This window comes from Mesocricetus auratus, unplaced genomic scaffold (assembly GCF_017639785.1).
Source record: "Mesocricetus auratus isolate SY011 unplaced genomic scaffold, BCM_Maur_2.0 Super-Scaffold_100676, whole genome shotgun sequence".
In the NCBI taxonomy this organism is placed as follows: Eukaryota; Metazoa; Chordata; class Mammalia; order Rodentia; family Cricetidae; genus Mesocricetus; species Mesocricetus auratus.
Window position 1 is genome coordinate 25,803,162 of NW_024429266.1, and position 16,121 is coordinate 25,819,282.

Genomic DNA, 16,121 nt, shown 5'->3' on the forward strand with positions numbered 1-16,121 from the left:
TGGAGTTAAAACATTAACCAAAGAGCAAGGAAGTCCAGAAGAGGTATAAGAGCCTAACAGCTTTAGAATCTAATTTTAAATTAAATCAATGTGGGAATATTTTAATAGAATTACTAAAAGAAGAGAGTTAAGCCCAAATGTTTTAAGCAAGGATGGGTTTTCTGGAATCCCTTGGCAGACCCTGGCCATCAAAGGGATTAATAGCTTCCCAAGGTAGTTACCCCTGTTTATGCTTACAAAGGGTTTTTATTGCCTTCCCTTAATTATGGTGCTGTGGAATTTCTCAAATCTCATTAGAAATGAAAATGTCCTCCCACAAATGGCTTCCCTCCTCTCTTCCCCAAATGTAAGTTCTATCGGGCAAATGCTGACTCTCTTGAAAATGAGTCAGATATCATCATTATCCAACTACCATGTCTACCTTGTGCCCTGAATACTACGGCCGTGAGTGCCAACAGAATTTACCCAGCTCATTGAAATCTATTAGAACACATAGTAGCTGGCTGTGTCTGCCTCTACAATATAGCACTTAGACTATTCTGACCATTCTCTGGAGAGTGTGTACTGTATCATTATTAGGTTATCAGTACTTGGCTTCATAATTCCACTTCCACACATTGTGACTTTGTATGATTCTTTATCTTGGAGAGAACACTTACTATGAGATCACAACAAACCATAATGATGCTGAATATAACAAAAGTAGATGAAAATGCTTTATTTACTTTAAAACATTACAATCGAATGCACTTTGTATGTCTGACATAGGAAAATATCATGGGCAACAGTGACACAAACATTTCAGTTTTGATGTCACAGACAAGGCACAAAAACAACTGGGCAGGTGACTCTTGTGAAGTAGGCGTCTTCTCTTCACATCACTGTTTTAAAGTCACATTCTTTATTTTCACAAGGAAATGTCTCATGGAGTAGTGCCTAACACCTTTGTTAATATATGTGGCAGGAGAGAAGCTATGGACATCTGTCTCAGCCTTCTAGATAAAAGGAATAGGACCACATTTACCCCCTGTCCAGTAAGCCCCACCAAAAACTCTAACAAGACTTTTGTCTCAACTGCTACAACTCTCTCCTCACCTTCTTTGTCTCCCTCTAGACCTGGATCCTCAATTCCACCTTTAAAAAAACTAAAAATATAGTGAAGATGATGGCTCCTGCCCACAACCCTGGAATTCTGAGCCTGGATGAACTTGTAGCTTGGCTTAGAAATTCATCTTTGAGAAGAATCCAGAAAGTTGCAACATATTTGTCAAAACCTTCCCCATCACAGCATGGTGCTCAGCATGAAACTCTCCCAGCAAAGATGCACCCCACCTCAGGGCAGACTTCTAGGAACAGAATGCCGAAAGTCTTCATGGCTAATCCTCACCACTGAGTGCAGGACTCTCCTCATTACACATCCGGTTGTGAAGAGAACAAGCCGGAGTCTTGGCCTGTGAGTACCGCACAGGTTGTAAAGAACCCTAGACAGTCAGAAGGCCATCTAAAGACTCTAAAAGCCTTTAGACAACGGGCTAGTCACTTGGCATATCCAACCTCGGCTCCACATTCCGAATGCCGGGAGAACACCTGCCCTGTCTGTATCACAGGGCTTGCTGTGAAGAACAAATGAGAGAATGCTTGTGGACATGGTCTGTAAACAGCAGTGTATCACAAGAGTGATGCACATAGCATTAAAAACTGACCATATCACCCCAGCAATGCTGACCTCAGTTGCTTGAGGCAACTCAACTTCTTTGATGCTACTGGGGCCTTTGCATCTATCATCATCCCACATGACCAGGAGATAGGGTCCTGGCAGGGAAAACTAGGCACTATTCTGCTTCTAGGACCTTAGACCTTCCATGGATGGTTTCTAAACTCTTCTACACATCACTTCTAAACTCTCATAAGATTCTGGCAGCAATTAAATCTGATTTTGGAAGGGGTAATGTTGTATATCTTATTATTTTTCTCCACCCCGCCTTTGATCCTAACATGAAAATTACATTATTAGCGAGGCTGTTAATTTGTACCCTTTAAAAATGATTTACATTTGCCATTTTCCCTAATGGTTTTCTTCTTTCTATTCATGATCTAAGTTTTATTCAGGATGACATCAAGGGAATAAGAAAATTACCTGTAATTCCTGTTGTCTGATCTGAGCCTGTCACAACAGATCACTATTCTGGGGGTTGGAACATATCAAGCAGACTCCTGGGGAGGACTTCCAACTCTCTCCCTTTGAATATTTTCTTTCAGCTGGACTGTGGTGAGCCAGTCTCCAGTGGTACAGCCAGGCTGCTGGGTGCCTCATCAGTGCCAGAACCAAGGGAGTCAGAGAGACCTCACCTTGATATTTGAATAAAATAATCTACAGCCCAAATACTTACAGCCAGCAGTTAGGGGTGCACCAGAGGTGCAGTTCAGGGTAACACTACCCAAAGGTAACTATTACAGGGCTCTCTGAAAGTACATGTTCAGAGCAGAAATCTTTACTCCAGATCCACCCATCCATTCTCCAAGGCATGGCCCAACAACATTTTTACAGTGGCAGTCAAGTCATCCTTGTGTTTTTGATTTATTGTTTGGTTCTTTAAGACAGGGTGTCATGTAGCCTTGAACTTACTATGTAGCCAAGGATGACCTTGGACTTCTAAGCTCCTGTCTCTACCTCCCAAATGTTGGGAGTACAGGCACATGTTGCTGCTGCTAGTTTGCACAGTGTTGGCACTGAATCGGGGTTTCGTGCACACTAAGTAAGTACTACCAACAGAGTCAATTCCCAGCTCTCCAGGCAAGTAATTATTTACCAAGTATTTTTAAATCTCTTCTTCAAGTGTGCATTTTGCCTGCATGTGTCTGTGCACCACATGTATGCAGCACCTGCAGAGACCATAAGAGCCATCTTCTCCAGCCCCCTTTCTTACTTTTAAGAATGTATTCATTTTTATGTTGTGTTTTGCCTTCATGTAAGTGCACCATGTGAGTATGGCACTCCCAGATGCTCTAAGAGATCATTGGGTCCCCTGGAATTGATTTGGGGTTACAGACAGTTGTGAGTCATCATGAGAGTGCTGGGAACCAAACTCGAGTCCTCTGATAATTCAAGTAATTCTTATGGCCAGTCAATTTTGGGAAATACAGATCCAACACGAAAAGCCTAAATATTGGGAATCTAAAGGTCGGACAGGTTTGTGACTTCATTTATGGGAGTGACGGTTTATCCATCTACTCAAAAAGGGGTGGGGAGTGGATGAACTAAAGCAGCATTGGTTACCTCATTCTTCTCAAAGACTGTTGAAGATCTAACCAGATTTTTATATTTAGTGGCAGCCCCTGCTCACCCTGGTGTGCCCAGCCCCACAAGTGAAAAGTGGGGGTCCTAAGAAGTGAGATGAGATGCCCAGCCTGTGTGAGACTTCTGGCATTTGTGCAAGTACTGCACCCCACGCTGTAGATAGGAGGGCCGGGAGGACCGGATACTGAGTTCCCCCTGGGTTTGCTTGGGTGGAAGAACTGTCCTCAGTCTCCTAATGAGTCTATACATGGCCTAGAGAAGAACTCTGAACACAGCAGGACACCTCCTGCCACCTGCTTCCGTACTCCCTCCTCCAGCCTGTCCCTGACTCAGCTGTGACTCACAGGCAAAGACAGGAGCCCCAGCACCAGCCCTCCAGGCCCCCTGACACTCATCCATCTCCATTCTCTTTCACCTCTTCTCAGCTCAGATTTTTACAGCCTGGCTTTGCAGATCACTGAGCATGTCCTTAAAAAAATGGGATGGGTAGACAAACACAACACTTAAATATCAAAATATTCCCATTTAAGTTTAAAAAAATTTAAATCTCTGGGTTTATTATAATTTATCCATAGCACTATTTCCTATCATATGCATAAAACTATCCTTATCCTTCCTTGGGCATGTCTTAGCTTCCTTATTAAACTGTAGGGACTCAAGTGGATGGAGATCGCATCTTATACCAGACTTGCTTTATGCCCTAGAAAGACAGAAAAGGAACTAATATGTATAGGCACTTCCTATGCAAGACACACTATTTGGAGAAAAAACAAAGGGATGTGAAAAGAAAAGCCAAGGGCACAGAGGACAGCCAGCTTCGCTTCTCCATCCAGCATTATCTCCTATCCACATACCCAGAAACAACCGCTTTCTCTCCCTACTGAAGGCCTAGAAGCCCAAATGATTCATGCAGACCCACAAAGAGCAACCTGTGGTCCCCTTCCCACTTATTTCAAAAGGCTGTTATCATCTTTACATTGATTTTTTTTAATTGTCGGCCTATAGTCATGTTGCCTTTGGAACTTTATGTTTCCAATTTTAACAGTTTTTTCCTATTTCTCCCCTCAGCTTTCACCAAGCTCACACACGCCCCTGGCTTTACAAAGCAATATATTTGGTCTCTGTAGCCTGTGCTATGGGGCTCTTTGGTGGTAAGAAGCCTGACACAGTGCTCAGTATAACAATAGCTACCGCAGCTATCCAATATTCTTCAAAAGTGCCTGAGCAAGTTGAAATCAAAAGCTGGTGATTAAGAAATTATGTTTTTGTCATGCTGATTTAGAGCCCAAACAGATACAACAGATGTAGGTTTTCTGAGGCCAGGGACACTAGCAAGCCTAGAACTCAGCACCAGAGTTATGGCTTTGTCTTCCAGCCCTTGGAAGTGCCAGCACTGGGCTGCAGTAACGTTCTGTTCCATTTAAGGGCAGGCCAAAGCGACTGTGACATCCTTGGCAGGTCAGTTCTTCTCCACGCAACGATATTAGCTTATCCTTCCAACCTTCGCCGGGCAGCTTCTTACATCACACACACGGGACATTTTTTGGAAATGTCATGAAGAACAATGGATGCTACCAGAGCAGACTCTGGAATTTCCATCTGGAGACCCTGGAAATTCTGATCAACCTTCTTCAAAGGCTACACATAGACCAGTAAGTAGAGAAGAGACTACCGCTGGATTATGGGATGTCAAGCATCATTTTCTTTCAGTCGTTTTACCCAATCATTGTCTTGCCACAAGAATACAGGCTGCAAAGTCTCTCAAAGAAAGTGAAGGCTGCATAACACCTAAGGTTGGGTGAGTAACTGATTCAGGGTCAAATATTCTGACAAGAGAGGGGGATTATCCTTGATGATTAATAGAGACATAGGAGTACCAAACTTCTCTCAAGTGGGAACCCCCAGTTTGGGCTCGGCTCAGCTAGGCAGTTCATTTGTTGGTTGTGGCTAGACGCTCTTCTGTGTCTGATGAGTTGGTAAAACTGTCACATACAATGACAATAGTGGCCAGGCTCTTCTCTCGACATGTGGGATAGATAGTTCAGGTACATTTGGTAGGGCCCGTGAGAAGCAAGAAAGGACAAAGTCCATGCGCAGGAACTTGAGAAGGGAAGAACTTGTGGCTACTTTGGCAGTTTACACACATGACAAAGTCCAGAGCCTTCTCAATTTGGTATTTAGGTAAAAACCAATTATTTCTGCAAGGGTAGGAAGAGGAAGTGCTTCTTGCCTAGAAATCAGTGTCTTTCTTGACTTCAAAGCATCTATGGTGGCAGGCCAGTGAGGCCAAGAGAAGCTGACACCACATCCCTGGTGCCCTGCAGTGGCAGAATCACGATGGCAGAAATAATCTTTAAATGAAGTACAAATCCAATAAAAAAAACCTGAGTGTTTGTGGGGAAAACAATCCAAACTCAAGATATAATGAGACTATATATTATTTTCCTTCCAATTCTTTCCCATTTTTGATCTTGCTTCACTGTTGTCTCCTTTTCTCCTTCCCTTTCATGTGTGTGTTTTAAACAACTGTCAAAGACACCTGATGACAAGCTATTCACACTGCAGAGTGGAGTGGAACACCCTCAGATGCACTGCCCCTGAAAAGTTCAGGAGAGGAGAGGAAGAGAGAGAGAGACCTTAGGATTCAAGGCTTGGATGTCACTGTGCACAACAGAAGGATGAAAACCAGCCTACGTTTTCTGAATGGAAAAAGAGAGACCACTTAGACAGCATTTCAAAATGCTAGCCTCTGTTTGTCCGAGCCACTTAAGAACTGTGAGTCAGAGCAGCAAATTGAAGTCATTTCTGTGATTGCCCAGGAGGTCACTGCCACTAAGCTCACCAAAAGCCTTCTGATTTTAGCATAACAAGACTCATTGACCAATGACTGGAAGTGATAGGGATAAAAGGTACATTTTACCTTGAAGTTATCTCTTTTGTGAGCAGAGGGTCCTCTAACGGTAGTAATAAATTCTTCTGCCTCTAAGCACAGAACAGCACTTGTAGAAAAACAGACTGCAAGCATAGATAATTTCTAGAGGTCAGGGGTTCAAAGCTACCTGTTTCAAAACTGGACACAGAGTCTTGATTCTGCTAAGGAAATGGAGGGGGGCAAGATAAACCCTGTGGGTTATTATGTAGTATGTTCTTACACATCGTTGTTTTCTTGATAAGTTTCTCAGGCTAGATGGGCACTAGATTTTGGAATCAGCATCCTTAAAGGGTGCCTCCTATCCCTTGCCAAAGCAGAGATTAGCAAATCTTCCAAGGTGGTTGCTGGTAAGGTCCTAGGCTTGCTGGCTCTCAGATTTGTGTCTCGTCCGGAAGTCTGCATCTGCTTTCTAGTGATCCAGAGAGGTGTCTTGAAACCATCAGACCACAAGGGACATCCTGGTGGGAAAGTCATTCTAGGGAAAAGCAGAAAGAGACCCACATTAAAGCCCAAGCTCATAGAGCAACAGACACAACAAATGGCTAACTGGGAGAGTTGGGAACCTGCTCAAACCCAGGCGCACCTTGACTCAGGACTTTGTTAGACATGTGGCGATTATTCCAAAGCCCAGAAATGCTAAAGCCAATATACCTCAGATGGAGCCTGGTCCCATGACCAACGAATAATTTTCCATTGTCTGAAAAATAATGACAGAACCCTACAGTATTAAGTGTGGGTGGTGTACCATTAACCTGAAGCCACCTACAAGTTCCTTCCTTGCTCATGATACCTTGGCTATGGCGTTTCTCTAGCTCAAGAACAGGCACTTAGTTGCACACCTGTGACTTGCGCATTGACTTCTCTCCATATTGCATACTCAAAAGAGACCCCGAGCTGAGGATGTAGCTCGGTGGTAGAGTGCTTTGTCTAGAGCGAGCGAGCAAGGCCCTGGGTTTGAGCTCCACTGAAAAGGAAGGACAGGAGGAAGGTGGGCAGGCAAGGCAGCTCAGCTTAGAATGGAGAAAACAAAATGCCCAGCAGGCAGGTTACCCGATGAACAGAAATTCTTTGACATAGAGAGTGATATCCAAAGCTCTCTCTCTCTCTCTCTCTCTCTCTCTCTCTCTCTCTCTCTCTCTCTCTCTCTCTCTCTCTCTCTCTCTCTCTCTCTCTCTCTCTCTCTCTCTCTCTGTGTGTGTGTGTGTGTGTGTGTGTGTGTGTGTGTCGGGGGTGTATGTGTGTCGGGGATGGGACACCCCCACAACCCCCACCCAGCTCCGGAGGATTCGGGGTGCATCCTCACGGTTTTCTTGGCGGGCTCCTTTTTCCTCCTCTTTTCGGAGTTGCTGTGGAAGGGCAGGTCGCGACCCCGGTAGGACGGTCCCCTGCTCAGCTCCAGCTCACTGTAGGGTGGCAGCGTGTCTTCGTCTGCTGCTTCGTCGTCATCTTCACCCTCGCTGGCCCCGGGCTTGTAAGTGGCAGGCGGCGACCAGGCATAGTAGGAGGCGCTGCGCGGGCCGAGCTGAGCCCCCAGTTTGGACGGTGTCTCCAGGCTACCACCGCGGCTGGTGCTCTCGGCTCGCCCCTGGCGCTCCAGCACGCTGCTCAGGTACGAGTGATCGTACTTGGGCGCGGTGCCAGGGGTCCGGCTCACCAGGCGCGGTAGCGGAGCATCCTCGGGCGGCCGGCGACGCGCAGGACTGTAAGCCCAGCCGCGTTCCCCATCTCCCGGCGGCTCGCGAGTGCGCCCGCGCCCGTAGTACTCGTCCAGGGAGCCATCCTGGTAGAAGGTGCCTTGCGCCCGCGACTCCGAGCGCTCGAAGCGGCTCCCTGCCCGCGCCTCGTGGCTGTTGCCATTGGCGCGTCGCGACCGCTGGCCATAGGAGTCTGCGAAGGCCGCCAGTTCATCCATCGACACCGCGGGCACGCCGGTGGCAAAGTTCTTCCGTGACAGCATCTCGGATTTGGAGCGCGGCTGGCTGCAGGCAGATGGTCACTGGTTACTATGTCTGCAGGGAAACCGGCGTTCCATAGGCCCAGCCTCTGCCCTCCACTCAGAGAGATAAGTCACCTGGGCACCTTTCATACCACATGTTCAGCAAACTCTTTCATGAGTTTGTGTGAACGATCAGAATGGAGTTTTGAATCTCCAAGTAGCTTGTTTCTGTGTAGTGCTAAAACAGGTCACCTTTTGATCATGATGAGACCCTTGGTCCACAGCCACACACTTCACCCACCCTCAACAGCCCACAGCAAATAGCAACACACCGCTCTGGTCCCAGGAGACTGGAATATTTGATGACATACAGAGGACGGTGCAAAGCCAAGGACTAAGTTACCAATTAAGTCAGGGGGTCAGCCGGGCGGTGGTGGCACACGCCTTTAATCCCAGCACTCCGGAGGCAGAGGCAGGAGGATCTCTGTGAGTTCGAGGCCAGGCTGGAACGACAGCCTCCAAAACAATACAGAGAAACCCTGTTTCGTAAAAACAAAAAAAAAAAAAAAAAAAAAAAAAGTCAGGGGGTCAAAGACCTCTGCAGCGGGTAAAAGAAGGGGGGCTTCTATCCTTCAAGGGCAAATGATGGGTGAAGGTGCCAGGCAGGCAGGAAGGCATCCCACAAATTGTTAAATGTTGATTGGGCTTATCACCCTGGGCAAATTCCTTAGCCCCTGGAACTTTCTGTTGCCTTGCCTTAAAATAGGGGCATTCACAGTAGCTGCCTTTTAGAAGTATACAGATTGATTATAAGGATGTTAGTACGATGCATGACCATGGAGACAACGGGTGGGAATCTTTAAAGGTTATAGGATAAAGCAGATGAAGAAAGCAATGTCTGAATTCATTAAGGGGCCTAAGACACACAGTTCAAAAAGCGTTCAACGATTACTTCTCACGCACGCAAGGGTGTAATCTATGTAAGAAAGAGATATTCCATATACATAGAAAGAGATGTGGGAAAATAGCCTAGAATAAACACATGGTGGCTCCTGCCCACTGCCGGCCATCACCTGTGCCTGAAGCTCTCTCGGTCCTCTTTGTTATACTCCAGGGCTGGCCCCCGGTTGGTCCCACTGTTGCCTCCCATGACACCTGACCAATAGTCAGGATTGCTTTCCAAGTCCCCAGACATGGGGAACGGCTTGCTCCGCATCTGGTGGTAAGACTGACGGAAATTGTTGTCATCATCATGCAGGGAGCTGAGTTCTGAGATGGTGTTGTTATCTGCAGAGACAGAAGCAGGCATCACAGAGTTTTCTACGTGTTGGGAAGGGAATGCTGTTAAGGGCTGAGACTGAATACTTCACAAATTCCCGTCTGGGGCCTTGCTGTAGATCTGCAGGGGTGGTATTTGTGTTCCTAGCTCAGCAGGAATTGGCTCCAGCCCCAACTTGCTTACAGAGAGGGAGGCTTCCTACATGCTGTTCTTGGAATAGGAAGACAATTGTCTTTGTTCCACCTAAGGCAGGCTTCCCAGAACCCAGGCTGTATGCAGCTGGCCTCCTGGTACATCATCCTTGTTCAAATGTTTTTCTCTGCCCTGTATAATTTCTGTGATGAACTTTGATGATCCTAGTCATGTTGGGCCAAAAGAGACAAAGAGGGAGAAGAAGCCATCCATCATAGCATCTTCCCTACTGCTGGCCCAGTCCCAAGAAAGGGGCTTTAGTGTCACCACCATACTTTAGAAGACGCCCCATTCTGCTCTCCTGCCATCCCAGCCCCCAAAGAGTATGCATGTGCCTGGTTTCAGTGCGCTTACCTTTTAGATCATGCTCATGGAGAGACCTACAATACCCCGTTCAAGTAGCACCAGATGTGCTTCTGAGGTCTTCCCCCTCCCCCTTCCGTGTGTGTGGTCACCTGGGGCCTGGCTAGAAGTTTGGAGATAAGGAGGATGGACTTCACCTTTGCGTCTACACTGGGCTGTACTTTGAACTCTGGCCCCAGCCTAAACATATAAGAAAGGTGCCTAGTCACAGCTTTTTTGTTCCCTAAGTGGCTTTGTGCAGAAGCATTTATGGACTAGGACCAGAAGTTTTGATCTAGACTGGGAAAAAAACAGAAAATTTGATTATTTACAGAACTTAGAAATATATTGAATTTCACTTTATCTAAAAAACAAATCTAGTGAACCTATTTTCAATGTAACTGGATCCACTTGTTTTCTAAATCTTTTCACTTAGACTTCAAAAATATTATTAAAAGCAACATTTACTAGTTTCAAGTCCTTGCTGCAGAGTGAAAGGTAAGCCAAGATTAGATTTAGGAATGCAGCGATGTGTATCTCAGGTTCCCTCTGCTTTCCCTCCATCCCAGTGACACTGGGAGGAGCAGAGGGACTTTGTACAACAGCAGGACTTCCTAGTCTTGTTTTACCAAGAACACACAGGAATGGCAATTTACTCATGGGGTTATTTGGTTTTGAATTATGATAAAATTTAAACGTATCTATCTCTCAAAGAAATAAACTATGTCTCTCTCTCTCTCTCTCTGTGTGTGTGTGTGTGTGTGTGTGTGTGTGTGTGTGTGTGTGTGTGTGTGTGTGGTGCATGCCTATGTATATGCCTATGGAAGCCAGAGAACCTTTTGTGTTCACCTTATTCTCACACCAAATCTGGAGCTAGGCTGGTGGTCACCAAACCCCAATGATCCTCTTGCCTCTGCCCCCTCACAGAGCTGGGGTTCCTGGAAACAGCAATCATGTCCAGATTTTGACATAGATAGATATCTGGATCCAAACTGAGGTAGGTCCTCATGCCTGCACAGCAAGCATCTAACACTCTTGAGCCATCTCTTCAGCCATTATGCCTATTTTAAAAGTAAACAGCTCAAAGACTACTGATTAAAATCTAGAACACTCCCTCACAATTCCATGAATTTCAGTAAGCATACAAAAAGGGTTTTAAAACACACTTGATGAAACCACTGCAAAGCAATGTTGTTGGCTCAGAAATTTCTGTAAATTTCAGGTAATACTTGACATTTTCATTTCACCAGATTGTAAGTGCTATTACTACCTGACCACCCCTAGTAACAAGCTGTTCAGATTATATGCCACACTAAAATTTCTGCCAAGGTGAACATGAATGTAACCCTTGACAGACATCTAATAATGCCAGTTTAGGACACACATTTTCTGTAAAGGACCAAGCAGGGAATTTTAGGCTTTGTGAGCCAAACTGGTTATAACCACTCAATTCCACCATTCAACAAGAAGTTATAGAAGATACGTAAGTGAATTAGCCTGGCTGCATTCCAATAAAACTTTTAAAAAACGGAAATTGAAATGCCTGTGCCCAGGAGATATTGTTTGCAGACTCCTGCTCTAGACATTACAAGAATGTAAACATCCAGGAGTAACTACCATTTACAAGGGTAACTCAAAGGAGAATCACAGTGGCCAACAAATTCATGAACCTGGACCTCAAACACCCAATTCTTACAGAATCTGTGAAACCAAGATACCTACTTTATAATGAGATTTTCTAGACTGACCATACAATTACCTGCTCTGGGCCTTTCTCTGCTATTCAGGACAGAACCAACCTCTAAAATGAACTATATTCTCAAGTCATTCAACACAGTTGTACTGTCAATCTGGAGGCACTATGTGATTTGGGTTCTAGTCTTGTCACTGGTTATTTTCTCTCCCTGGATCATTTCCTCCTCTGTGAAGGAGGTGGAGTCAACAATTACCTCAAGGTCTCAACCTTCAACTACCATATAGTCTCAACATGTGTTACAGCAAGGAGGCCAATCTCAGCTTAGCTCAAAAGCTTTTGTATATAAGTCACAAGATTGGGAACCACCTAAATTCTTCTTAATCCATTACTACCAAGCCCTCTGCTGCCTCATCAGAGCACTGCACAGGTTGACACGGACCATCTCTAAGATCCCTTTCAACTCTAAGATTCCACTACTTTGAGACCAGCCAGTTTTTGAACACAGTTTGGATCCAGGTAGTCAAGCCCAGAGACATCACATACACTCAAGTCCATCTTTTACTTTTGGTCCTAGTTACTAACTTTTTCTCTAAGCCATGATACTGGTAGATTTCTTGCCCCAGCTTCTCCTTGATCTAGGATCTCTGTCACTGTCCCCTTACAGAGATCCATGACAACACTGTTACAATGAGCTTGTCAAGTGCAGTGACATCTGCATTCCTGACATCCCAATCTGGAGATGGTCTTTTTATAGTCAGTTTGGTGGGAGGATGCAGCAATGGCTGCAACACAGACAGGATGAATTTAGAATTGTAAACTGGGTGGAATATGTTGTCCTTAATCTGAATAAAGTTCCTCTAGTCTGGGACTGTTTTCCCAACAGCTCCATCAAGTCTTTTGTTGGTTCCAAGAAGAAGAGGGTTCAAAGAAAGTGCCTAGTGACCTCACTGCCAGGGTTGCCAGCATCCTCTTGATAATTAGCCCATCCAAGTCAGGCCTGCACTGTTCTGCCTCCTCAAGTAGACAGCAATTTGGAACCCACTCTAAAGAATCAGCAGTGTCAGCTGCAGTCTCCAGGGCTGTGGATAAGTTAAGGGTTGGGGCCCTGCCACCAGCAGACTTTGTAATTAAAACGTTCTTTGACAAGAGGCACAGACTCTGCTCACCCCACAATCTTTGTGGTTGGGCATCTCAGAGGACTGCCAGCCTCTTTCTCCTAGATTCATTTACCAGGGTTCGTTCACTCTCATTGCAGCCTCCACACGGCTAGTCGGTATGTGGGTTGCTCCATACTAGGGTCCTTCAGGCTGGAGATAGCTGAACATTCACGTCTTGTGTGTGCATGCCTGGCTGTGCAGATGTGCGTGTGAGGGTGCTCATCTACGTAAATCAAAGAGGTTGGCACAGTAACTTCCTTGGTACTCTCCACCTTATTTTTTGGAAGGGGTCTTTTACTGAACCTGGAGTTCACTGACTGGCTAGAATGGGTGCCCATTGAGCTCCAGGGATTGGCTTGTCTCTGCCAGCTCAGAGTTAGAGTTACAGATGTTATCTGTTAGCTCAGCTTTTTTTAACATGGATGCTGGAAATCTGAGCATGGGTCCTCACAATTGCTCAAGCAATGACTTTCCTGACTGAGCCATCCCATATCTGAAGTGGCTATTTTCAGTATTACTTAAATGGGGTTGTAAGAGGACTGTTGTAATGAAGCACTTTAAACCCAGATCACAAAGCCACAGCAATCAACACCGAACATGAATCGCATGTGACTGTCCCATCCTTCCCACCAGAAGTCCTTCTATTCCCTTCCATGTACTCAGAGGTACTTTTTGTGGTGGTGTCACAAAAAGTGCTGACTCAGAGCTTCAGCTCTGATTCCCCCATGTCCTCTTTAGCTACCAAATCCTGAACGAAGCACAGGCCACACGAAGCTAACAGATGCTCACATCTGCCTCTCATCCTTCTGGCTGGATCAAACTGAGCCAGCTCCTTCTCGACATAGTACAGGACCTTCATGGAGTCTCTCTCTTTGTCAGCTTGGATCCGGTAACCTTTGCGAACTGTTGAGGGAAGCACAGAGGGTGAGCTAAAAACAGAACAGCAAGGAAAGGAGGTCTCCATCCATTTTACCAGGCAGAAGACGTGGTTCACAGTTAGAACAACTCTTTTGGAGTCATCCAGAAATAATAAACTACAGTTTATATACAGGAGGCACACTTGAGATCCTCTACCACCGGAACAAAGGACCTGGAGCTCAACAACCAAACCCCACTACAGTATTCTTTCAGTCAGTTGTTAAACTTTCCTTCCTGTTGTCTGACCTTCTACAGCTATACTTCTGCATAGCTTCTGAGTTCCACTGCAGGAGTAAGCTCACAATGAAAAGAGAGAAAAATACCCCTTTCCCGGGGTTAGGGCACATGTACTCTCCAGCATGAGGTTCACACTGTCACTTGGTAGAAGTGCACATAACTTTAAGGCAGATCCCCAAGCATCACAGACCTTCACAAAGACAGACTGAAAGCCTCCAGTTGCCTGGGAGATGGGAAAAAATCCCTTAAGCTGGGTGGTGCATGCCTGAGAGCTAATATTAGATTCTAGACTACATACACAGTAGCACAAAACAAGCTGCACAACACATGGATTTCTAATCACACTTCCATTTTATTTCCTTAGCGTTTTCCTTTTAGGAAAAGAAATGCCATATTTTACATGTGACTAATTTAATTCGACCTGCTGCTTTGTGGTTGGAGACAGGTGTTATTTTCAGGGCTTAATAAAAAACAAAACCAAAGCAGGGGAAATAATACCATCTCTTCCATCTCCATCACTCACATTGTCAGAGACAAAGGTTGTTCACTCCCCATATCCCTTAGTCTAGCCCAACATCAGCCCAAAGGGTGATAGGACAGTAACAGACACAATGGACAGATGGGAGTGGGGGAAATGTAGATGAAAAGGGGACATTGGGGACAGTTAGACAATGCTTACTGGACACTGACAATCTGCCAGGCACTATGCTGAATGTTTACAAGGGCTGCTGTCAGTCACATTTTGTGGTTGGAAAACTTTGGCTAAGGGGAATTTTGGAACATGACCAGAAAATTTGGCTTGGCAGCACCAGGCATGGAATCATGTGGTCTCATTGAATGAAGCTTAACTGGATTAGGGCATCAGACTCTCTAAAGTATAGAAGGAGATATAGGGTTTGTTTTGTTTGTTTTTAAAGAGACAGATGAAGAAGACAAGATAGTAAAGCCCAAAGTGGGTAGCAGTCTTGGGTATTCCAGAGAGTGTATGGTCTGAAGTATGGCCCTATCTTCTAGCTAGCAGGAATGTAAATGGTAGCGAATAACTCCACTCTAACATTCCCTGTTCCCAAAGTGGTGCACATAACAAAACTAAGGAAACCACAGAAATGTGTATATATCCAATAAAAAATGATGCTTAATGTCTCAGGATGCATTACTCTGTGGACAAAAGTCCCCCCTCCAGCTATTTACATGGGAGATTAAAATATAAAATTCCTCAGGGCTCCAATCACAACCCAGGCACTGAAGAAGAAAGCCACCCACATTCCCATTTGCAGGCGAACAGATTTTCTGGACTGGGCAGGCCATGTCCACCTCAAATTGTGAAATGACTTAGAAAACAATAAGTCCTCGGCACATACTTTGCAGTGAGGGGTGCCTTCTCCCAGAGGTTAGCTTCATCCATAAGCCCTATGCAGAAGGAATTTCTAGCAGAAACGATTTTATTTATCGAGCCAAACAGTCTCCCCTTTCTGCAGAGGCGTTTACAGAGAAGTACAGACTGTTCAATTAAAATGCAATTATCCCACAGAACTGCTATGTCTGTACCAAGGCAGTTATGTCTGATGGATGAAGTGCAGGGCTGAAAAACAGGGGTCTAGGCATCTTACAGGCATGCTGACGCTGGCTTACTAAGGGACCTCCAGAGAATGGAGACCCATCAGGACTCAGTTTCCATGTTCAAGGGAAGACAACTAAAAGCTAATTAGTGGAGCACTTGAGTGCTCGTAATGAATTGGGGTATCTTAAATGCCACCTCAGCCGAGGAGATTCCTTTGGTTCTTATAATTCTGCCTTTTATGTTCCAATCTTTTTCCTAACTTAAAATCATCTGGTTTGAATTTGTATTATAAAGCCTTAATGTATTCTGGTCCATTCCAAGTTCTTTATACAGATAAGTATAATCTTAAAAAATTCTGAAGATATTATGATTTAAGATTTCCATGTGCCTAAGACTGTGTTTTACATATAATGAGTACTAAATGTTGGTTGAATTACTCCCAGTCTAGGAATAGAAAGGGTTCGTGGCTTCTTTGGAAAGTATATTCTTTGTAAGCATTAATTCAGAGGCCATAACTTCCCAGCAGACAATTACTAGATTTCTCTGCTCACCTATGTATCTCCAGCACCTAGC

At 45.1% G+C, this 16,121-nt stretch overlaps 1 protein-coding gene across 1 annotated transcript in view; it reads right to left on the bottom strand.

Moving 5' to 3' along the window:
* Positions 1-703: 703 nt before the first annotated feature.
* Positions 704-16,121, bottom strand: part of Ildr2 (immunoglobulin like domain containing receptor 2) — a 62,232-nt gene continuing 46,814 nt past the window's right edge. The window contains exons 8-11 of the mRNA XM_040739079.1: positions 13,622-13,735; positions 9,240-9,453; positions 7,534-8,209; positions 704-6,705 (exon numbers count right to left, since the gene is read on the bottom strand). Coding sequence (XP_040595013.1) covers positions 6,670-6,705; positions 7,534-8,209; positions 9,240-9,453; positions 13,622-13,735 — 1,040 coding nt within the window. The 3' untranslated portion in view covers positions 704-6,669. The remainder of the gene's footprint in view (positions 6,706-7,533; positions 8,210-9,239; positions 9,454-13,621; positions 13,736-16,121) is intronic.